This window comes from Malania oleifera, chromosome 6 (genome assembly GCF_029873635.1).
Source record: "Malania oleifera isolate guangnan ecotype guangnan chromosome 6, ASM2987363v1, whole genome shotgun sequence".
In the NCBI taxonomy this organism is placed as follows: Eukaryota; Viridiplantae; Streptophyta; class Magnoliopsida; order Santalales; family Ximeniaceae; genus Malania; species Malania oleifera.
In genome coordinates, this window is record NC_080422.1 from 31,340,231 (window position 1) to 31,364,704 (window position 24,474).

At 35.8% G+C, this 24,474-nt stretch overlaps 1 protein-coding gene across 1 annotated transcript; it reads left to right on the top strand.

The window, feature by feature from the left end:
* The first annotated feature begins 747 nt into the window (after positions 1–747).
* On the top strand, positions 748–2,359 carry LOC131157656 (gibberellin 3-beta-dioxygenase 2-like). The gene is made up of 2 exons (XM_058111969.1): positions 748–1,335; positions 1,589–2,359. The coding sequence occupies exons 1-2, from the start codon at positions 839–841 to the stop codon at positions 2,205–2,207; spliced, it is 1,116 nt and encodes a 371-aa protein (XP_057967952.1). The 5' UTR covers positions 748–838; the 3' UTR covers positions 2,208–2,359.
* Positions 2,360–24,474: the final 22,115 nt, after the last annotated feature.

Below are 24,474 nucleotides of genomic sequence, written 5' to 3' on the forward strand. Positions count from 1 at the left end.
ACGGGTCGTCTTGAGGCGAGAATGTAGACGAGGATAGTCGAACCTCACAAGAATCTCGTGTTTGCTTTCTCTTTCCCTGCACTTTAATTTTCCCGCACTTGTATGTTTTCATTTAATTTGTTGTGATTATTGTATATGTGTTAAATATTTGCAAACTTAAATATTTGTGGGACTTGAGATTGGTTGAGAAACCCTAAGTTTAAGTTATATTGGTTGTGTTTTTTTTTTAAAAAAAGGTGTAAACTTGACTTAAATTTTTAAAATATCAAATTCACCCCATCCTCTTGGGATTATACCAAAAATCACAATTTACTTTAAATAACCATACAAAATATATGCCCTACGACTATATTTGTATGAAAAAAAATATTATTTTAAAATTTATAAAATAAAATATGTAAAATATATATTGTAAAAGCATTTATTTTTACTGTCATATATTAGTCAATCTCAAATGGTGATTGTTGAATTTATATGACTAAGTAACCTTTAGGTAAATTACTAAATTTTTTTTTTTTATCGTGGCACCACCAATTTAAGATAGCTTTTAAATAAAACAAATAATTAATAGACGTTGTTAATTCTTTTTAAAAAAGGCAAAAAACTAATAAATATATTTTTTAAAATTATAGAGTCAGCCTGATCTTTCATTTAATGCTATTTCCTTTTTTGCTCCCCTAATTAATTAGCCTAGATAATTATTCCTATGTATCGGCGTCCTCGTCATCTCTCTATATGTACCTCGCCATCACTCGCCCTTCTCTGCCATCTTTACCTTCATAAGCGCAATTCAACAATTACGACAACTACAAGCAGCTCTCTCTCAATTAGTCTCAAAATGACGACAGCAGTCTCAGCAGATTCTTACAAAGCCGAACCCCTCCACTCTGGTAAAAAGGTGCCGGAGTTTGGGATGTTGAACGAAGTGCCTGAGTCGCAGGTGTGGAATAATGAAGAAGGCAATTATAAGGGGCAGGCTTTGGAGGACATTGGCGCTGAGGTGCTGCCACTCATTGATCTGGCCAAGGCCGATGCCCCTAAACTGGTGAAGCAGTGTTGCAAGAGCAGCGGATTTTTCCAAATCACCAACCACGGCATTCCCCTTGCCGTCCTCCAAAACATGGAGTCCGCCAGCGTAGACCTCTTCTCGTTGCCGATGGAACAGAAAATGAAGGCGGCGCGTGAGCCCGGTTCCCTCACCGGCTACGGCACCTTCCCGATTGCCTCCTACCTCCGACAGAACCTCTGGTCCGAATGCTTAACCGTCTTCGGATCCCCACTCCAAGATGCCCATCAAATTTGGCCGGATCAGAGTCAGGAGCACTCCAAATTTTGGTACTCAATGCGTACTCAACCGCCAATCTTTAATTTGTCGTTTCTTTTATTATTATTATTATTATTATTATTATTATTATTATTATTATTTACGTAAAATTCATCAACACCCCACCGTTAGTTTTGCTTTTTTAATTTATGAAAGCGCTATTAGGTCTTTTTGCTTGCAAAACATCACAATCTAAGCAAGGGTGATCCTCATTTCTTCTTTATATTAATTTTTTTTTTTCCTATTTCATTTTATTCTTGACAGTGATGTGGTTGAAGAATACAAACAAAAGATGAGAGAACTAGCACTGAGGATTTGGTCTTTAGTACTAGAGGCACTGCGCATTACCAAAGACGATATTGAGTGGGCTGGTCCAAATCGAGACTTCGAGGGTACCGACGGGGTCTTAAACCTAAATTTCTACCCAGTTTGTCCAGAGCCAGAGCGGGCTATTGGTGTCCCACCCCACACCGATTCAAGCCTCATCACACTTCTGCATCAGAGTAGTACCAGTGGGCTACAAGTCTTCCTAAAAGGAACTGGGTGGGTCTTGGTCCCGCCCATGACCGGTGCCCTTATTGTCTTCGTGGGCGACCTCCTCCAAATAATGTCCAATGGATTGTATCGGAGTCCTCTTCACAAGGCAGTGGTGAATCGCGCGGAAAATCGCCTCTCTTTTGCATTTCTTGTTGGGCCTCCACGTATTGCTCAAATTGGGCCCCACCCTAAAATTGTGGGCCCATCTAACCCACCTTTATATCCGACCGTGACTTGGAGTGAATTCCTCAGTCTCAAGGCAAAGTTTCGAAATGATACCCTTCCATCAATTCAACTTGTCAATTCTGAAAATGATTCTACAGAAATAGGAATTAAAGAGCCATAAGAATGGTAACAATAATAATAATAATAATAATAATAATAATAATAATAAGGTGCTCATGAATAATGTTGGATTTTCAATTAGAGTGGACTTTTGTCGAATATTAATTATTTCTTATAATAACTAAATCCAAAACATTCTTATTTGGTAAGAAATGCGTGTAACTACATTTGAAATTCCATTCCAAAATTTTATGTTCCTATTTTCATAAGAAACGTGAGTAAGTATATTTAAATTTTCATTCCAAATTTGTTATTTGATTTCTATATGGGTTTTATTTAATATTTTCTTATATTAATTTTATTTAATTTTTCATTGCATTGAACTCTCACTTTATTTTATTTTGCAAAACAAAGATGTAGGATAACGGTTGGTTTTTTTTTTCTAGTCAACGATCAAATAATATTCCTTATATTTTTTAAAATTGTTTTGTATCATCAAATAAACCAAAAAATATTGAAAATATATTTTTTCATGTAAACCTTAGTATTACTCAATGCGTACTCCAACACCTTCTTTTTTCTTTTTACATTTTTAATAGGAAGTCATTCGTGGTGAAAAGATTTAAAATTATAGTCTTTCCCATATGTGGCCCACTAGACTTTAAGGCGGAGAAAAAGGAGTTATTCAATCCCCTTACGGTACCTCATGGCATACAAGTCTTCCTCGTGTGTTGGCCACTAGACTATACTATTGAGAAAATGTGTCACTCTATTTATTTCAACTAAAATATAAATCAACTCATGGATGATTGTTAATGGAAAAACAATTACTTTGCATAAAATTTTTTTATTTCATCCTCTTAATTTTTATAAATATGACACTCCACTTTTAATTTGGTACTCAATGCGTACTAAGCACCTATCTTTAATTTGTTGTTTCTTTATTATTATTATTATTATTGATAAAAGAGAAACTCACACTATTTCTTATTAACACTATACAAGGCTTTATACAAGAGTACAAGGGTAACTTAGGAAATATACAAGGGTACAAGGGTAACTTAGGAAGTATACTAACATCCCCCCTCAAACTCAAGGTGGTATTGAAGATGTCAAATGGAGTTTGCATATTAAAGCACGATGGCGACCAGGTGGATGAGCCTTTGTGAAGATATCAGCCAATTGATCAGTCGAAGGAACTGACAAGAGGCGAAGTGTCCCTTCCTGAAGATGATTACGCACGAAATGATAATCGATTTCGATGTGTTTGGTGCATTCATGAAAAACATCGTTGTGAGCGATCTAGACAGCACTGTGATTGTCACAGTAAAGCGGAGTGCGAGAGGGCTGAGAAACACCCATATCGTGGAGAAGCCAACGAAGCCAAAGAAGCTCAGAAGTTGTATTAGTAAGAGCCCGATACTCAGCCTCAGTACTAAAGTGAGCAACAACAGTCTTCTTTTTGCATCGCCAAGAGATAAGAGAGTCACCAAGTAGAAAAAGAAAACCAGTGGTAAACCGACGATTAGTAAGGTCTCCTTCCCAATCAGCATTTGAATAAACCTGCAACGTCAAGGATGAGTGAGAGGAAAAGAAAAGCCCATGAAATAAGGTTCCCTTCACATATCGTAAGATGTGAAGAACAACTGCATAGTGAACGGAACGAGGAGTCGACATAAACTGGCTAACAAGGTGCACTGCATAGGCAATGTCCGGTCGAGTGATAGGGAGATAAATCAAGCTCCCAACAAGTTGTCGGTAATGAGTGGCATCAAGAAGAAGCTCCCCATCAGTAGGACTGAGTCTGATGTTGGGCTCCAATGGACTATCAGTGATTTTACAATCTGTGATACCGGCACGTGTCAGAAGATCAGAAGCATATTTAGCTTGAGTCAAAGAGTAGCCATCAGAGGTAGGAGACATTTCTAAGTCGAGGAAGTAGCGAAGAGAACTGAGGTCTTTCATCTCAAACTGCTGACACAAAAATTGCTTAAGCTCATGAATACCAAAAGTATCATCACTAGTAATGATCATATCATTAACATAAAGTAGTAAAATAGTAACGCCAGTAGCTGTGTGACGGGTAAAAAGGGCTGAATCATAAGGGCTAGAGGCAAACCCAAGCTGTGCAATAGTAGAGCTGAACTTGGCAAACCAAACACGGGGAGCTTGCTTAAGCCCATATAAAGCAGGACGGAGACGATAGACCTTACTAGAAGGATGAGGATAACCTGGAGGGGGCTGCATATATACCTCCTCAGCCAAATCACCATGTAAGAAGGCATTCTTAACATCCATCTGAAATAAAGGCCATCGGCGAACAGAGGCAGTAGCCAACAGTGAGCGAACGAAGGTAATACGAGCAACAGGAGCAAATGTCTCCTCATAATCAATGTCATATTCCTGAGTAAAACCTTTTGCCACTAAACAAGCTTTATATCTTACTTCAGAACCGTCGGAGTTCGTTTTCCATTTATACACCCATTTGTTCCCAACTACAGTCTTTCTAGGAGGTAGGTCAACCAGGTCCCAAGTATAAGTTTTGTGAAGGGCGTTAAGTTCTTCAGACATAGCTTGCTACCAAACAAGAACAGAACAACCTTCATGATAATCGTGAGGCTTGTGAAGGGAGTCAAGAGTAGAAAAACAGTGATAATCACTAAGATAGGTAGGAGGCGCCCTTACCCGACTAGAACGACAGACATCCAAATCAGAGGACTTAGGCAGAGTGGATGCGATGGCATGATCATCAAACGGGCCAGGTTCGCGAGAGGCGGACATGGAGTGATCACCTAATGAGCTGTCATGATCTGCCCTAAAGGAAAAACTAGGAGAGAGATCGATGGCAGGGTGAGTGAAAATGGGAGAGTATAAGGGACAATTAGAAGAAAATGAAGAGAGACTAGTGAACATTTTGTGTTCCCAAAACTGAACATGTCGAGAGACTCAAAGACGCTTGGCTATGGGGTCGTAGCACCGATAACCCTTGTGTTCAATGCCATAACCAAGAAAGCAACAGAAACGAGAACGAGGTTCAAGTTTTGTATGTTCATGAGGTGGGAGTAAAACAAAGCAAGCATAACCAAATACTTTGAGAAAAGAATAATTAGGTACCTTTCCATAGAGAGCCTCATATGGGCACTTATTAGAAAGAGTAGGGGTAGGAACCCGATTAATAGTGTAAACAATGGTAAGAGTAGCTTCTCCCCAAAAGGATTCTAGGAGGGATGCAGAGAAGAGTTGAGAGCGAATAGTGTCAAGGATGTGGCGATGCTTACGTTCAACACGACCATTCTATTGGGAGGTGAATGGACAGGATCGATGGGATAAGGTGCTGGCCTCGTGAAGTTCTGCAATGAAAGGAGTAGAAGTATATTCTAGGGCATTATCGGACCGAAAGACTTTAATGGTGTGATTAAATTGAGTTTTAATCATTTGCTTAAAGTCACGAAAAACAGTAAGTAACCCAGTGCGATCATGCAAAAGATAAAGCCACGTAAACCGAGAGTAATCATCAATAAAAATAACAAAGTAACGAGACCCACCCTTAGTAAGGACAGGAGCAGGTCCCTAAATATCATAATGAACCAAATCAAAAGGTGAAGAAGACAGAGAATTACTTTCATTAAAAGGTAAAGCTTTCTGTTTCCCAAGTTGACAAACATACAATCAAAAGGTTCAAACTTAACATTTCCCAAGCAACCACTAGAAGCTAAAGACTGAACACGAGATAATGAGGTATGACGGAGACGAGAATGCCAAACACGAGAAGACACTGCAGCAGAAAGAGATAGGGGAGAACACGAATGAGGCAAATGCAGAGATGTGAGCTCGAAAAGGTGACCAACTTTACTCCTAGTCCCAACAAGCTAGCCCATCTTCAGATTCTGCACATCACAACCTTTGTGAGAAAAGGTTAAAATCAAACCACTTTTAACAAGTTGACCAACAGAAAGGAGATTGAGAGACAAGTTAGGCACAACATATGTGTTAGGGACAGAAAAAGCAAGAGTAGAAACATGACCAAGATGACTAACAGACATATGGGAACCATCAGCAGTATAAATCAAAGGAACAGGAGTTAGAGACTGCTTATACGTCACTAAAGAGGAATCAGAGGTCATATGATTGCAACAGGAAGAATCAATAAACCAAGGTGTAGAGGTACTTGTGGAGACTGATAAGGCAGTAGAAGTATGGGAGAGAACCTAGGTGATAATTGCCTCAAGGTCAGCTGCAGAAAGAGACAACAAAGGAGGTGCAGAAGATGAAGCAGAAACTGAGGAGCTGGTGGAGACAGCAGCAACAGGCCTGGAAGAGGAAGATGCCTTAGCCTTGAGAGCATCCCTAGCATCCTTGGCCTTCTTCTTAGGACAATTAGAAATACGGCGACCTTCCTCCTTACAATAGTGGCACTGGCCATTGAAACTTCGCGGTCTAAAAGAAGCAACAGCCGCAGCAGGAGTAGAGCAGCTAGATGGAGTAGTAGCCAAGATCATATCGGTAGAATGAACTCGACGAGTCTGTTGTCGTGTCTCCTCATAAATGAGCTCCGCAAGAGCAACCTCAAGTGTAGGAAGAGGAGATCGATGTAACAAAGAAGCTCGAGTAGTCTCAAATTCATCCCGGATATGCATCATAAAGTATAGGAACTGACGACGATCCCGATATGCCACAAAAAGCCTAATTGACTGCTGATCTGAAAAAGTAGGGTCATCATGAGAAAGCTGATCCCAAATGCCACTAACCTGAGCATGAAACTCGGCAATAGACTGTCCAGGTGCTTGATGCATATGAGAAAGCCTAGTTTCAAACTGAAACTCGAGAGCAGCATCACTGCCACAGTTGTATCGTTTGGCCAAAAAATCCCAAGCAAGTTTGGCATTACGAAACTTAGGAAGAAAACTCTGAATAGTAGGAATGGAGGTATTAATAAACCAGGAAAGAATCTTATAGTGAGTACTTTCCCATTCATCAAGAGCCTCATCAAACTCCTCTGTGGATTGCGTGGCAGTTTTGGTAGGTTTAGATTTTGTTTCAGTGACAAAACGCCATAATCGCCGACCAATCAAAAAAACTGACATTTGTTGAGCCCGCGCATTGTAGTTGGAGCCATTCAAAACAATTTCGATAGGGCGAGCAACATCGGTGAAAGACGCCATTAAAAAAAAAATGCAAAGACAATTGTGGAAAATTGGAAGCACAATAAAGAGAGTAGGAACTCAGCAGGTTTTTTTTTTTTTGTGTGTGTTTAGTAGTGGGCTTCTATTGGAGAGTAGGAATTAAAAAAAATGATTGGAAATTGGAATCACAGTAAAGAGAGAAGGGGCGCTTCTATGGTGTCTTGCAGTGGAGCACAAACGGCCATGCGGAGGGACCACCAGAAGGCGCAACAATGGAACCGATGCTGTTGCTGCCGAAGGGACAAAACCAATGAGACGACACCGATAAGCAAGGTCGCCGGAGAATCAAGAACGCCAGAGAATCAAGAAGGACACGAGACCAAGACGGCTGAGAATGGAGAGTGGCAGCAGCAGAGTCCGCGAGACCACGACCACCACGAGTGCAGAGACGACGAATGGAGATGATGTCGGAGAAACAGAGACGATGCTGGAGAAGAAGACGACAAACCAAGATTCCATGAATAGAACACGACCACGACGAGTGCAGAGACGATGTCGGAGAAGGAGATGCGAGACGACGCCCTGAATTCTAGGCTGGAATAGGGGCTGGCCGAGGAGCTCGGGTGACTGGAGACGGTGGCTGTCACAATGGCTACAGGGCTTGTGGTCTGGCTGTGCTGCTGCAGAAGTTCGACTGTTGTGGACTTCACGGGAGGCTGCTGGTGCTGGCTGGAGCGGACGGGGGTGGTGGAAAAAAAAATTAAAGAACCCTAGGCTCTGATACCATGATAAAAGAGAAACTCACACTATTTCTTATTAACACTATACAAGGCTTTATACAAGAGTTCAAGGGTAACTTAGGAAATATACAAGGGTACAAGGGTAACTTAGGAAGTATACTAACAATTGTTATTATTATTATTATTATTATTATTATTATTATTATTATTATTATTATTATTATTATTATTATTATTTGCATAAAATTCATCAATACACTTACCTACTAAAAATCACTTTTTTTTTTTCCTTACTAAATACATAGTACAATATCCACAAAGCAATGAGCATATATATGGTACAACTATTTAAACCAGTATGTGAGCAAACATGTAACGTTTGGTAGGTAATTATAGTAATAATGTTTTAGAAATTATCAAAACATCGTTTTAGATTTAATTTTATTGAGAAAATGAATTATCAATGTAATGACCCGAAAAATAATGGTATTTAAATAATAATTAAGAGAGTGGAAAAATGGAAACAGTAACAGAAGGAGGCAGCAGTCTTCGTCGACGAGGGTATGCTTCGTCGACGAGAAAATACCGAGTAGATATTTGGGCAACTCTGAACTTCGTCAACGAGGGAGGGAGTTCATCGACGAGTGACCTTCTTGACCTCGTCGACGAGGTGATGTGACTCATTGACGAGGGTCATAGTATAAATAGTGCAAAAACTTGGTTTTACGTAGAAAAAATCAGAAATTCTCACACTCTCTCTCTCTCTCCTCCCTATGATTTCTCTCTCCTCTCTCTTCGATTTCGGCTCCATAGTTTGTCGGATCAACGATCTGAGGCCACCACTACACTCCTGAGGAAGTTTTCTCCAAATTAGTCGGAGCGGATTGTCAGTGGAAGTGAGTTGAAATTCGTCCCTGGTTTCAGGTAAGGCTTTTTGAGTGAAATTTGGTCTTACTATAATTATAGGAAATGATATTCACGGAGAAATACTGAAGTTTAGTTCTGGAAGTTATTGTTTTCATGGAGTTGAACGGGGAACTCTGCGAGTGCGGGACCGATATTTTAGGGGGTTTCTTTTCAGTGTCAAGTAAGAGAATAAACTAAAACAGTTATTTTCTACGTAAATTACTATTATTTATCAGCAAATTAATTTTCAGGAAAACATGTATTATATCTGAATATTATTGAGTAAATGCATATTTGGGGAAAATACTTTTGTTATACATGAACTACGATTTTAGAATGAAATGTATGATTTTATTCAGTATTGTGACACATGAATATTAGTTTTACATTATATGTATTATATTATGGCAAATTTTACGAATAAGCATATTTTCCGGAATTATGAAATAATGCAGTATATGATGATTTTGAAATACATGATAAATGATTTATTTACTCAAAATGATATGTGTGAGATTTTCGGCGCAAGGCTGTGATTGATAGCCGGCGCAAGGCCGTGTATGTTAAATGTTTGCGGCGTGTTGGAATATAGCATCCTATATTGATAAATTGGAATTAAAGTCCAAAGAGGAGAAACTCAAGGCAGAGGCAGCTCAAGAAATTCAAGAAGATCCTTAACTACTTCAGTTATATCAATTTTCTATCTCTTCAATGTAATATAAATAGGCTGCTCTATATATTAAAAAGATACTCAGAATGCTCTCTCTTTTTCAATCTATCGAATGTAATCTTCACAGATATTTTCTGTTGTTTTGACTTTTTGCAATTTCAGCTTTCTTTTTATTTTTTTCCCCTGTTATTAGATTCTTCACATGGTATTAGAGCAAAATCTTCTTGCTTCCGTATACATTTTTTTTCTAAACTGAAAATTCTGCTATGGAATTTAATTCAGTTGCTTCTTGTATCTTGTTCACAACATGTCTGATACTTTTAATTCTTTAGTTTCTTCACATCTATCAGATGATCCGTCTGTCAATCCTTCTAATGATTCTTCAAGCCCATTTTTCCTTCATCCTAGTGATTCCAGGATCTTTGCTGGTTTCTGAGATTTTTGCAGGAGATAACTATGTTGCCTGGAGTCGTTCAATCACCATTGCTCTCACTGTCAAGAACAAGGTGGCCTTCATTGATGGCTCAATTTCTATTCCTCCTACTACTCATCGTATTTTACACACTGCCCGGCTTCGTGCAAACAACCTGGTGCTTTCTTGGCTCATGAATTCCATTTCTAAGATATAAGAAACAGTTTATTGTATGTTACCTCAGCTGTTGATCTCTAGAATGAACTAAAGATATGGTATTTGAGAAGTGATGGTCCAAGAGTTTTTCATCTCAAAAAATCTTTAAGTTGCATAAATCAGGGTTCATCTTCAATTACTGAGTATTTTAATGCTTTTAAAACTCTCTGGGATGAGTATATCAGCTACAGACCATTTCCAACCTGCACATGTGGCAAAATGGCTTCTTGCACCTACGATTTATTCAATTTATTGATTCTTCAACAACAATCAGATTATGTATTAAAATTTCTTGTAGGATTGAATGATTCTTTTGCTTCAATATGAAGTCAGTTGCTACTTACAATTCCATTGCCCAACATGGCCAAGGTATTTTCTTTATTGCTACAAGAAGAAAGCCAGGGACAACTAACAAATTATTTAGCTCCTGAAACACATGCATTGCTGGCCAAGCCTACTCAGTTCAGATTTTCCAAAGATAAGTCCAAGAAATCATTATTGCATTGTACTCACTGTGGATACAATGGTCATATGATTGATGAATGTTTCGAATTACATGGTTATCCTCCTGGTTGGACTAGACCTAAAGGAAAAAGAAATTCTTCTTCTGCACATGTTGTTATCAAAACTGAAGAAATTTCCAAACAAAGTACTGAGGATCAAAGGATCAGTTTATCTGCTGAAGAATTTAATAAACTCTTAGCTTTTGCCAATTCAGGTTTATCTACTCTGCCTACTGATTCATCTACAACAATAGTAAATTTAGTCACTACGCCTCATTCTTTTGGTAATTTTTTCAATACCTGCAATTCAGTATCTACAAAATTAAATTCTAGTTTTTCTTGGATCCTGAATACTGGAGCAACAGATCATATGATTTGTTCACCTCAACTTTACTATTCTACTCCTAAATCAGTTTCAATTTCAATTAATCTTCCCAATGGCCATATTATTTCAGCAATATATACTGGAACTGTAAAACTTTCTAACACATTATTTTTATATAATGTGTTGTGTGTTTCTAGTTTTTCTTTTAACCTCTTATCTGTTTCTAAGCTAACCAAAGATTCTAATCTTTGTATATCTTTTTTTGCTTCTTATTGTCTTTTACAGGACTATTCAATGAAGAAGATGATTGGGATTGCCTTTGAGAAACAAGGACTTTATCACTTTTCTCAATCTCTTTCAACAACAAATATTTGCCAGCATTCCTTGTCACCTTCTTCTTTCCATTCTATACCATCTTTTGTATCAGCAACCAAAAAAATTCAGTCAAACATTTGGCATTACAGATTAGGCCACATTTCAAATTCTACAATTCCTTTTATTCAACAGATAGATAGTTCAGTTGGTTTTGATTGTACAAATATCTGTGACATTTGTCCACTTGCAAAACAGAAAAAAGCTTTATTTTCCTGTATCACAGCATACTTCTACTAAGATGTTTGACTTGATTCATTGTGATGTATGGGGTCCTTTTGCTACAATTTCATATTCTGGTTTTAAAGTTTTCTTAACTATTGTGGATGATTTCACACGATGCACTTGGGTTTTTCTACTTAAAAATAAATCTGAAGTATCATCTCTGTTACCAAATTTTTATAAAATGGTTTTAAATCAATTCAATACCTCTATCAAAACAATAAGAACAGATAATGGTTCAGATTTTATACTTACCAACTTTTATAAAACATTTGGTATTTTGCATCAATGAAGTTGTGTAGAAACTCCACAACAAAATGGAGTCGTTGAAAGAAAACATCAGCATTTATTAAATACAGCTCGAGCACTGATGTTTCAAGCAAATTTACCTTTAATTTTTTGGAGTGATTATATATTGACTGCTGCTCATATCATCAATCGAATTCCAACTCCTCTTCTTAAAAACAAATCACCTTTTGAAATGTTATTTCATAAACCTCCAAAATTTTCTCATCTAAAAGTTTTTGACTGCTTATGTTTTGCATCTTCAATTGTTCATCACAGGCAAAAGTTTGATCCAAGAGCAACAAAATGTCTATTTTTAGGCTATCCTCCTAATGTCAAAGGTTATAAACTTATGGATTTAACAACCAACAAAATTATTATTTCCAGAAATGTTATATTTCATGAAACCACTTTTCCTTTCAAAGTTCTTCCACTCAACTCTGCCATTTCCAATTTTTGGTTTTCTCCTTCAGAATTTCAACATGACTCTTCTATTCCAAATACTACACTATCTAATATTCCTATTTCAGAGTCATCTCCACTATCAGAAATTTCACTGAATCAGCAACTTCTCTTCCTTCTGTTTCATTTAATAATCTTTCATTACCTCCTTCTACATCAAACTATTATTCATCCCATCATGATCATACTGAATCAATAGTTCCAATTTTTCCTAACACATACATCAGAAAATCTTCCAGAGTTAAACATCCCCCAAAATATCTGCAAGACGATCACTGTGGTAATGTATCATTATTTCCCTATGCAAATACCTCATCTTCTTCAATTGATTGCTCCTTCAACACAGGTATTCCTTATCCTATTTCTTCTTTTCTTTCTGTTAATAGACTTTCAAATTCCCATAAAGCCGTTTTAACTTCAATTTCTGCTACCCCTGAACCAAAGTCATATAAACAGGTTGCCAAATCACCTGAATGGCAAATTGCTATGAGAAATGAATTAAATGCTTTAAAGTTAAATAAAACTTGGAAACTTGTTCCTTTTCCTAAAAATAAACAGCTTATTGGTTGTAAATGGGTATTTTGAATAAAATACAAGGCTGATGGAACTGTTGAGAGATATAAAGCAAGGCTGGTAGCTAAAGGTTATAACCAGCAAGAAGGACTAGATTTCTTTGATACTTTTTCTCCAGTAGCAAAAATCACTTCTATTAAATTATTATTAGCTGTTGCTGCTGTCAAGAGTTGGCATATCCATCAATTAGATGTCAATAATGCTTTTTTACATGGTGATTTACATGAAGAAGTCTATATAGAAGTACCTCTTGGTTTACATATTCAGCAGTCCAATTTGGTATGCAAACTACTAAAAAGTATATATGGACTAAAGCAAGCCTCTCGACAATGGTTTGCAAAACTTTCTCAAGCCCTTCTTGATTATGGTTTCACTCAAGGTCAATTTGATTGTTCTCTTTTTATTAAGAAAACTACTACATCCTTCATAGCTTTACCTATCTATGTAGATGATGTCATTCTAGAAGGTGATAATCCTACTGAAATTCAGCAGCTCAAATAATTTCTACATGATAAATTTACAATCAAAGATTTGGGACAACTCAAATATTTTCTGGGACTGGAGGTAGCAAGATCACGATCTGGCATTTCTCTTTGTTAAAGGAAATATGCTTTAGATATACTTCAAGATACTAGTTTTTTAGGATCTAAACCAGCTGCTTTTCCAATGGAATCAAATATCAAAATCAGTACAGTTGATCCCAATGTCTATGACGATGCTTCAGGTTACAGAAGATTAGTTGGCAGACTTTTATACTTGACTATTACACGACCTGATCTTGCTTATTTTGTTAAGGTTCTTAGTCAATTTCTTACTAAACCTACAATATCTCATCATCAAGCTGCTATTTGTGTTCTTCAGTATTTGAAAGCAACACCAGACCAAGGATTATTTTTTCCTTCATCTTCTAATTTACAATTGAAGGCTTTTTCTAACAGTGATTGGGCAGGTTGTCCAAATACCAGAAGAAGTGTTACTGGTTTTGCTGTCTTTCTCAGAGATTCATTAATCTCCTGGAAATCCAAGAAGCAGCCCACAGTTAGCAGATCATCTGCTGAAGCAGAATATAGAGCTCTTGCAACTACAACATGTGAAGTACAATGTTTACTCTTTGCTCTTCAAGACCTTAATGTTGCTCATCCTCAACCATCATTGTTATATATGGATAGTAAATCAACTTTATCAATTGCTACTAACCCAGTACAACATGAGAGAACAAAACACATTCAAATTGATTGTCATCTTGTAAGGGAAAAAGTACAGGAGCACATTATCAAAATTTTCTATCTTCCATCATGATTACAACTTGCAGACATTCTTACAAAGCCTCTTGGTTCGTTATCTTTTCACCATAATTTTCGCAAGATGAACATTATTAATATTCATGCTCATCTTGAGGGGGGGTGTTGGAATATAGCATCCTATATTGATAAATTGGAATTAAAGTCCAAAGAGGAGAAACTCAAGGTAGAGGCAGCTCAAGAAATTCAAGAAGATCCTTAACTAGTTCAGTTATTTTAGTTTTCTATCTCTTCAATGTAACATAAATAGTCTGCTCTGTATATTAAAAAGATACTCAGAATGCTCTCTCTTTTTCAATCTATTGAATGTAATCTTCACAAATATTTTCTGTTGTTTTGACTTTTTGCAATTTCAGCTTTCTTTTTATTTTTTATTTCCTTGTTATTAGATTCTTCATACGGCGCAAGGCCATGTATATGAAATGTTCGGCGCAAGGCCGTATTTACGAAATGTTCGGCGCAAGGTCGTATTTATGAAAGTATAGAAATGCTATCAATCCATTTATATTAAATGCTATATTATCATGTACTATATGTTATCAGAACCTGGATGTTAGTTTAGTTTAGTTTCAGGAGTACGGTACCATAACTATATATATTAGATATCTATGTTCAGACTTATGCTAACCACCCCACAAAAGGGTGGGAGATGGATAGTCAATGTGGCTTTTAGTGTAGAGTTGTAGATGTCCACCTGGCAGTCCAAACCAGGGTGTGGCAAGCCCATTGTATTTACAGACATTTTTGACTCAGGAGTGGTCAGCCAGCCATTGTCAGGTCCCACCTTCGGGCTGCACAACCCGTCATAGGGGGTAATACATGACTTCAGCTAGCTATTCATCCTGGGTAGATTTTTAGTATTACAGTTATATCAGATATTTCATGATCAGTATGAATTATTAAAAACTATAAAAGTATACGATTATTTAGTATGCTATGATGAATGTTTTTCAGCTTATGAAATGTACTGTATATGTATTATAGCACTAAATATTCATGTTGCCACACAATTGTATTTAGTTTATTTTCCCTTATTAAGAAGTGTCTCATCCCCGAACATTAAATAATTTTCAGGAAACCCATAAAGACCAGTGGAGCGTGACCGTCATTGAGTCGGTTGTACTACCCTGCTAGGAAGGTAAGTTTGGACTAGGATTAAGGGATTTTGATGTGAGGTCCTAGGGATATTTTGTATTTTTGGGAGTCTGTATATAAACACAATATTTTGAGATATACTTAACTCTGGTATTATGTATTTTGTGGTTATGTGTTTGTGATTTACATTTATTGCTACCTAGGTTCCGCTGTGTATGACAGTTGTCCCCGCTACCCACGAGTTCCGATTGATTATTTTATTTATTTTGCTTTTCTTATATAAATATATATAGCAGATCGTTACAATCAATTACTTGATCATTAAGTTTAGTCAAAAAAATAAAATGTTGGCCTTAAAAAAATAAGAATTTTATTATTCCATTCAATTTTGAAACAATAAATTAAGAAAATGATGTTAATTTAACTAATTAAGTTAACGACAAATAGTTGATTAAGTACAATTGAACACCTAGTGACTGATTTGAGTCATCTAGTTTGCATAAGCATGACAATGTAATTTATTATTTAAAAAAAAATTTAAATATATGAAAGTAAATAAATACTATTAATAATTCAAAAAAATAGTCAGATAATTATATTGTTCAAAAATATTTGTTACATATATTTCATGCAAATTAGATGACCAAATATATCATTAATATATATATATATATATATAGTTTAAAAATTAGCTCAAATTAGTTGATTTGTTGAATTGCGGCTCATTTTCTAGGTTTGATTGAGTTTCTTATTTAATAACATAGTAACTTAAATAAAATTTAGAAAATTTGGTAAATTGTCTCAAATAAAGGTCAAACAAACTTAAATTTTCTTTATCTATTTAGCATTTCATATTTTACACAGAAAAGAACTAACATTCAATTTTATAATTTTAATTTATGAAGTATGAATTTTGAAATTCTTGTATACATTTTATTTACACTACATTTGATAGGTTACTTGAATTTAAAAATATTGAACCGTGCTTTATTCCTTTTATAATGTATTTACTCATTAAATTTTAATGAAAATTACGTATAAAAAATATTTGGTAACATTATAATTATTAAGTATTTTTTTATGATTTATTTCTAATTTTATTTTTTCATATTGTTTAAAAAACTTTGAAATAATAATAGAATCTTTTGTTTTGTTGAGTTAATAGGTTGACCAAAAGCAATTGAATCGATTGGATTGGTCAACTCGAGAAATTTAGTTACTTCTCTTATTCGCTCATTTAGTTTTCAAGACACTATACCAACTATATTTTTCAAATTAATTTATTAATTAAATTGATTTCTTTTTTAAAAAAAAATGAGAGTGCTTGATCTGGTTCTTTACTAAAGAATTCCAAGGTGCACATGGTTTAAACAAACTGTTTGCATTTAGGAGTGAGAGCTGTGTAAAATAATTGACTAGCCTCCAAGGCTCAAACCCATGATGTGGACAAATTTTTATTAGATTCTTAATTCTTTCCCAACAAATTTGGAAAGTCTCATCACCTTTCTGCATAAATTGACTGATTTGCTCTTGTAGAAATTGGGTTCTCTGAAAAAGAAAAAATTTATGTCAGAGTTCACGTTGCATATCAATCCAACTAGAGATAGATTTACGCCTCAAAGAATTAAACCAAATCTTTGCTTTATTCTTTAAAGAGAAAGGAAATAAACGAAGTTTAATAAACTCATTAGTACTAGCTTTAGTAATTAAAGTAGTGTAAGCCAACTCAAAGTCCTTCAGGTGTTGGCAAGGACTCTCAAAATCCATCCCGTGGAACTCAGATATCACTGACATCATCCCATGCTTAATCATAAAATTAGGTGCATCATCAGGTAAAACAATGCATGATGGTGTAGTGGTTCGTATGGGCTGCAAAAAAAATATCTTTAAAAGTGTATGGTGCAGGTACAACCATAGTTTCTTCAAAACTTTCTTCCACAAAAGGATTGTAAAAATCAATTTCAATATCCTCACTTGTAAAAGAGACAGAAGAACTATCTGACTTTATGTTCTGAATATCACTACTAGTATTGGGTGTAATTTTATATAATATGTTTGAAATTTCCCTGGCCCAAGGCATCAAATATCAATCCAAATTGCAGACACTCACCAATATAGTAGAAAACAAACAAAAATGCAACAGAGATAAAGCAACCCAAATAAGCATGATAACTTTTTTTTTTTTTTAGAGTATGAGAAAAATTAAAATAAAGGGAAACTACTAGTTTGAAACTAAATCTGACAATTCTCTGGTAAAGGTGCCAAAAACTTGACTCACTCTAAAATGAGCAGCGCGATGACTATTCCAAGTATAGGAGGTTTGTCATGTAATAATTAGTCCAAAAGGCTAGATCATCTCTTCAGGGATATAGATTAATTTCAAACTTACTTTAAAAAAACAAGGAGAAAAAAAAAAGTATTTACTGAACACAGTTCAGATTCATATTCTTGGGTTTTTGGGAGTTTGTAATGAAATTAAAACAACGCGAAACATAAACTAAGAACATAACATGCACAAACAATAAAATAACTATAATGAAATTAAACAAACCAAACAACTAAATGTTTAAGCAATCAAATAACAAATCAAAGTAAGAATTTCATTAATTTAACAAAACTATTCAATAATAAAATAGGCTTAACCCAACAATAATTTAAACAAGACTAACTCAATCCAATAATAAATTCCAACAAGATATTAAAATAATATCCTATCATCATCCTAACCTGAACCTATACTTTGGTAAGATCATTTGTCAAAGTCTACCAGATCTAACAACTTGGAGTTCTGATACCACAACTGTAACGCCCCGAACTTGGTGGGACTCAGAGTGCTATATTCCATACATATATCTCTAATACCATAATTATAACGACCCGAACCCAAACAGGGAGTCCCAGGCGTCCATGTCCATAAACTCAATATAAACATGCAGCGGAAGATAATTAAACCTCAAAACATTTTACCAGAGTTCTAAACCATCCCAATTACACATATTCCTCTCCATTTTCTATATATTACATCCCAAAATACACATAACAAAGTAAACAAGTGTCTCTCTTACACTTACAATAACTACAAAAATCTAAACCTAGCTCCGTAGCACGTTAGGCTCAATTTCCTGTAGGACCTGAAAAATAAGTTGGATATTAGGGTGAGACCCTTCTCAGTAAGGCGGGTTAGGTTATTATTAGTGTGTGGCAACATGAGTTTTAGCGTAGCAATAATACTTCCATTAATTTACTTTAAATGAGATAGCATATAAAACTATATCCACATATATATATATATATATATATATTTGAATATACCTATTTCCTTCCCAACACATGCTTTGGTTCAATAAACTTCTTTATTTACATAGAGCTACATATATGTATTTTCCACAATGTAACATATAGCATGATTTCAGTTTCAACACATACTTCGCAGCTATCCCCCATTCGTCACCATACCGAGCATTCCTCCCCACCGTCTCCATACTGACTTCATAACATAACTTCCATACGAAACATCCCTCCCCATCGATCTCAGTACAAACTTCTCAATATAATTTCTATACTGAACATCCCTCCCCATCGGTCTCAGTACAAACTTCTCACTATAATTTCTATACTGAACATCCCTCCCCATTGGTCTCAGTACAAAATTATCACTATAATTTCTATACTGAACATCCCTCCCCATCAGTCTTAGTACAAACTTCTCACTATAATTTCTATACTGAACATCCCTCCCTTTTGGTCGTAGTACAAACTTCACAACATAATTTTTATACTGAACTTCCCTCCCCATTGGTCTCAGTACAAACTTCACAACATATTTTCTATACTGAACTTCCCTCCCCATCGATCTCAGTACAAACTTGAGAACATATTTTCTATATTCAACTTCCCTCCTCATCGATCTCAGTATAGACTCATGTTTCTCAACAAAAAATAATCAATCATCGTTTTCACAAATCAGTACGGAACCTGTCATATTCATAACTCAATATAATATAGTCTTATCATAACTCGGTATCAAACCATCCACATCATTCTCAACATTTCCTGAGAACAATATAATCCATATCTTTCACTATATAATACCATGAAAATCTATCAGGTTTAATTATGCAATAACCATAAACATTCTCATGCCACACGATTTAAGTGATATTTCATAACATAATAAAGTGCCTGAGAAAATATATTTTGCATAAAATAAAGGTATGATCATCTCTAGGGTTTAATTTAACTTAATACATATGTTTTTCGAGAAAATAAGATCATCACCCCACTTACTTTAATTTTCCCCAAATACGTATATAATACCAAAAACCCTCATTTCTATACCCCTAATTTAATCGGAAAATCATACACAACATTCACGAGTCCATATACTCAAGTTTAATCGGTTCACATTTAAAAAATAACGGACATAATCTAATCCCCTTACATGTTCCTGAAAAACTGTCTACAACTTTGGAGAACAAAACGCTAGCTTCTCAACTGGCCAAGGACGAGGACCAATAGCCAGGAGGAAAGAGAGAGAACCAGTGAGTACATGTGGAGAGATCTTGTGCTAGTGAGAGAGTGAGAAAGAGAAATATGAAAATTATAAAATTTTAAGCTTACTTCTCACTTAAGTAAGCTTAAGTCGGAGGAAACCGTTGACGGTTTTCCTGAAACCGTTGATAGTTTGGTCACTTTCCAAAACAATTTTCCCGTTTTATTATATAAAACTCTTGGTTGTTGAAACCGTCGACAATTTTGCTAAACTCCCTGAAATTGTCGACGGTTTGGTCCTATGCCAAACATTTTTCCCTTTTCTTTTTTCCTTTCACCTTTTTTTTTTTTGTTCGGGTTCCTCCAGTTTATGTTTTAATTTCTTTGGGAAGTTTGCTCAATATTGAGATTTGATCGTGTTTGAATCAAGTTATTAACTTGGCTGTGAGTTTATGTTGTTGGATGATAAATCAGATAAGAACTAATATTTGAATTCAGTTGTTATTGGCTGAGGTGAATTTATTGTGAATGGTTGTTTAATTGAAGTATAAGCATCAAAATAACCTAACTTGTAACACAAAATTTGTGCTGTAGCAACCCAATTTTTTTAATTAATTAATTAATTAAAATAAATAATAATAATAATTAATTAAATAATATAATATAATATAATAATATTATATATATATATATATAAGAAACCTCAGGATGCTTCGGAAGCATCCTGATTTTATTTCCATACCCCCCCATTTTTGTTATTCCTTCTCTCTCTCTCTCTCTCTCTCTCTCTCTCTCTCTCTCTCTCTCTCTCTCTCTAATTTCTCTCTGTTTGTAAGTCAAATCAAAAAACAAACGTCATATCTAGATCCTAACTTCCCTCCTTAACACTTTAACAGGAGTGCATTCGTCGTTTGGACGTCGTAGGCACCACTCCATGGCTAAGGTAAGGGGAATAGATTATGTCAAGTTTTATATTAAAAAAAATATTCCCAATTAAATTTGAGTACGTGAATTTAAATTAGATTTGTGTTATTTAAAATATGTTAGATTTAAATTGAGTATGTGAAATTAATTATATCTATGTTTAGATTTTATTTTAAAAATATGTCTGAGTTAAATTAAACTGTAGGGATTTGATTATATCTGTTTTTTGGGAATATTTTGGAGTTAAATTAAACAATAGGAATTTGATTATATCAGATTTTTGGGAATATTTTGGAATTAAATTAAACTGCAGGGATTTGATTATATCGTATTTTGGGAATAATTTGGAATTAAATTAAACTACAGGGATTTGAGTATATCGGGTTTTCATGGAATATAATGGAATTTTATTTTATAAGTGAAATTAATCATACCCTTATTTTCAGCAAAATATATTTTTCGGGTAGTTATTATATTATATTTATCAGGTCAAATCGTGCGGCATGAGAATAATTATTATTGTATGATTAAACATGATGGTTTTTATATAGTAATGAAATGACAGTTCAGACGGCTTTATGTCGAGTTTAGACGGCTTATGCCGAGTAATGAAATGACAGTTTTATACAGAGATATGATGTGACTAATTTTATACAAAATTGTGAACATGTCAAAGTTTATGCAGACTTATGAAAATGAGATCATGTTACAATTTTATTATATGAATTGTATTATATGATAATAGAACCATGATGGACTAGTTATGATTCAGAGTATAGTACCGTAGCTAGTATTACATGCAATGCAACCACACTATCAGGAAAGTGTAGGCAAATGACAGTCGATTAGCCCTTAAAGTGATGTATTGCAGGAGCACGTTACCTAATGGGTCCGAACCAGGTTGGTGGGCAATCGTACTACAGACATAGCAGTTTTGACTTAGCCTGGTAGGCCAGCTATGACTAAGTCTAGCCATCGGGCCGCATAACCCAGTCATGGGAGATTATACATGATGATTTATAATAGTTTCATTAGGGAAATTCTCTTATGTATATATATGTAGATTCATGAAAAATATGATTATCTATTAAGTTAAAGTATGTTTGAATAGAAAATATGTATTTAAAATTGTATAGGTGTAAGTTATGGTATATAAATTTCTTTTTCAGTTAAAGTTAAATTAATAGTTATGTTTTACTTATGTAAAAACTCATGATAACCACACATTGATGATAGTCTATTCCGTCTTACTAAGAGGTGTCTCACCTCATCATGATCTAATATTTTTCAAATGTCATGAGGAGCATAACACTAATCAGAGTGTCGCGGTGGAAGTGTCATGCCCCGAACCCAGCAATGGGCCCCAGGGTGTGATGTAGTAACCTAACCTGTGCCTATATCATGCAAAACACACATGATACTACAATGAATGAGGGTCCGACCTCGTGGGGTTCCCATACACCCTATACACATTCACATACACGACATATACGTAGCGAAAAAGTTCATTCCATACATACATCGTACCATACCAGAGTCTATACAAATAAATTCTAAGCTCCATATTACAAAACATAACCTAGGGTGCCAGCAATACCCAAAATGACAACCTGTTATAGTCCAAGTACTTACACAAGTACTCTACGCAGTAAACCGACCACCACACTTCCAACACTAGGACGCTAGTCCCGGTTACTTGAAGGACTTGAAAAACATATATGTATGATAGGGGTGAGACACATATCAGTAAGGCAGATTCAGGTTATATCTGTGTGTGGCATATGAGTGCTATCATGACATAAAACATAACACAGTTCAGTTCTAGTATTTCCACAATACAGTTCCAGTATAGTTCTTAACACACACATGATCAATCAACCCAATGTCATCACACTCTTTGGCATGAAGTCGGCACACATTACACAGCATCCCCGGCACATGGCCTAGCCCCAGGCTCCCATGGCATCGTACCGATACATCTGGTGGATCCACACCCTTCGGTGATCAGCCAATAAGATGCGATATTTCATGCCCTCGAATATAGAGCCAGACACTCTTGCCACTGGCAGGTGGTATTTCACACCCTCGGATATAGAGTTAGATGCCCTTTCACAACCTAGAATAATTCGTAACACACGTTCATATATCTCATTTCAGCATATCACAACTCAATGCATATTCATATAACAGTTCATTCCACACTTATTTGATAATCACCAAATCATGATTTTCAGAATACGGTTTAAAACAAGTCAAGGCATGACCATCTCCATAACACAATATACTCAACAATATATCCACAGTTTTCCAACAAAACCAGACATGCAACCCGATGCCCCATTTTCCCCCAAAACTATAACGTGAAAACCCCGTAATTTTTACCCATTAGATTTCCCCAAATAAGTAGCCAAAACATACACAGGATCGTGAACCACAGTTCTACCAAATCCAATTTCAAAAATAACCAATATAAACAAAATCCCCTTACCTTTCCTCGAAAATCCAAACACGAACTCTACGGCTCCTGAACAGCGAACCGAGTTCCCAAAACCTATAAATCATAGTTGGATAATTACTTACAATCTTATCCTCTACAGATCTACTGAAATGAAAATGAAAATTGAGCCTTACCTCGATTTTTGGATCAAAACTCAAAGACCTCAAAACGAAGATCTGTTTCACAGAACACATAGAGATTTCTTCCCTTACCCTTGCAGTAATGTCAGATCGTCGATTCTAATGACGAACGAAGAAGAAATCTAGAGAGAGAGTAGAGCTTCAAGTTATAGAGAGATAGAGAGATATAATTTTGATAACTTAGCCAAGAAGGAAAGGAAATTGATATTTATAGAGCCTTTGACTCGGCCAACCTCGTTGACGAGGCGGCGTCTTCGTCGATGAGCCAGTGAAGGAAATTCATCGATGTCGCGGTGGCCTCATTGACAAGCCTAAGATTTCAAGATTTCCCAAAATCTCTGGGCTTCTCCTCATCAACGAACCTCTGCATTTCGTCGCTGAACAATAGAAGGGCCTTCGTAGACGAAAACACTAGCTTTGTCGACGAAGCTTGCTCAAATTACTATTTTACCCTTTTCTTATTTATTTATTTCATATCTCACGGGTCAGGTTCTTACAACCTCTTCTCCTTACAAAAATTTCATTCTCGAAATTTGTATTCTCTTATTTATGAACTCATCCACACAACCGAATACACATACCCGACTCTAGGAAGAGCACATATAACATCTCGAGAGTTCACAGTAACACACACTCCTAGAGACTAACCACCTATCACAATACAATAGTAGAGTAATACACACATACTTAACCAACTCTACTATCCAAACTACCTCTCAGAACAACTATGGATACTTCCGGTGTATCTTTGCTTCCAATTCCCAAGAAACTTCATCATCGTTGTGATTCTGCCACAATACCTTCACTAATGGTATATCCTTGGTATGTAACTTCTGAATTTTATGGGCCAGAACCTGAATGGGTACCTCCTCATATGCTAAAGCATCCCCAATTTCTAAGTTCTTGTAACTAATAACATGTGATGGATCCGACATGTACCTCCTCAACATGGATATGTGGAACACATCGTGGATCCTCAAGAGTGCTGGGGGTAGTGCAATCTTGTAGGCTACCAGACCCACTCGCTCAAGAACCTCGAATGGTTTGATAAACCTCGGGCTCAACTTGCCC

Coding starts and splice junctions, on each gene's coding strand:
- LOC131157656 (XM_058111969.1), top strand. CDS start 839: ATGACGACAGCAGTCTCAGCAGATTCTTACAAAGCCGAACCCCTCCAC. Junction 1,336..1,588: donor CAGGAGCACTCCAAATTTTG/GTACTCAATGCG, acceptor TATTCTTGACAG/TGATGTGGTTGAAGAATACA.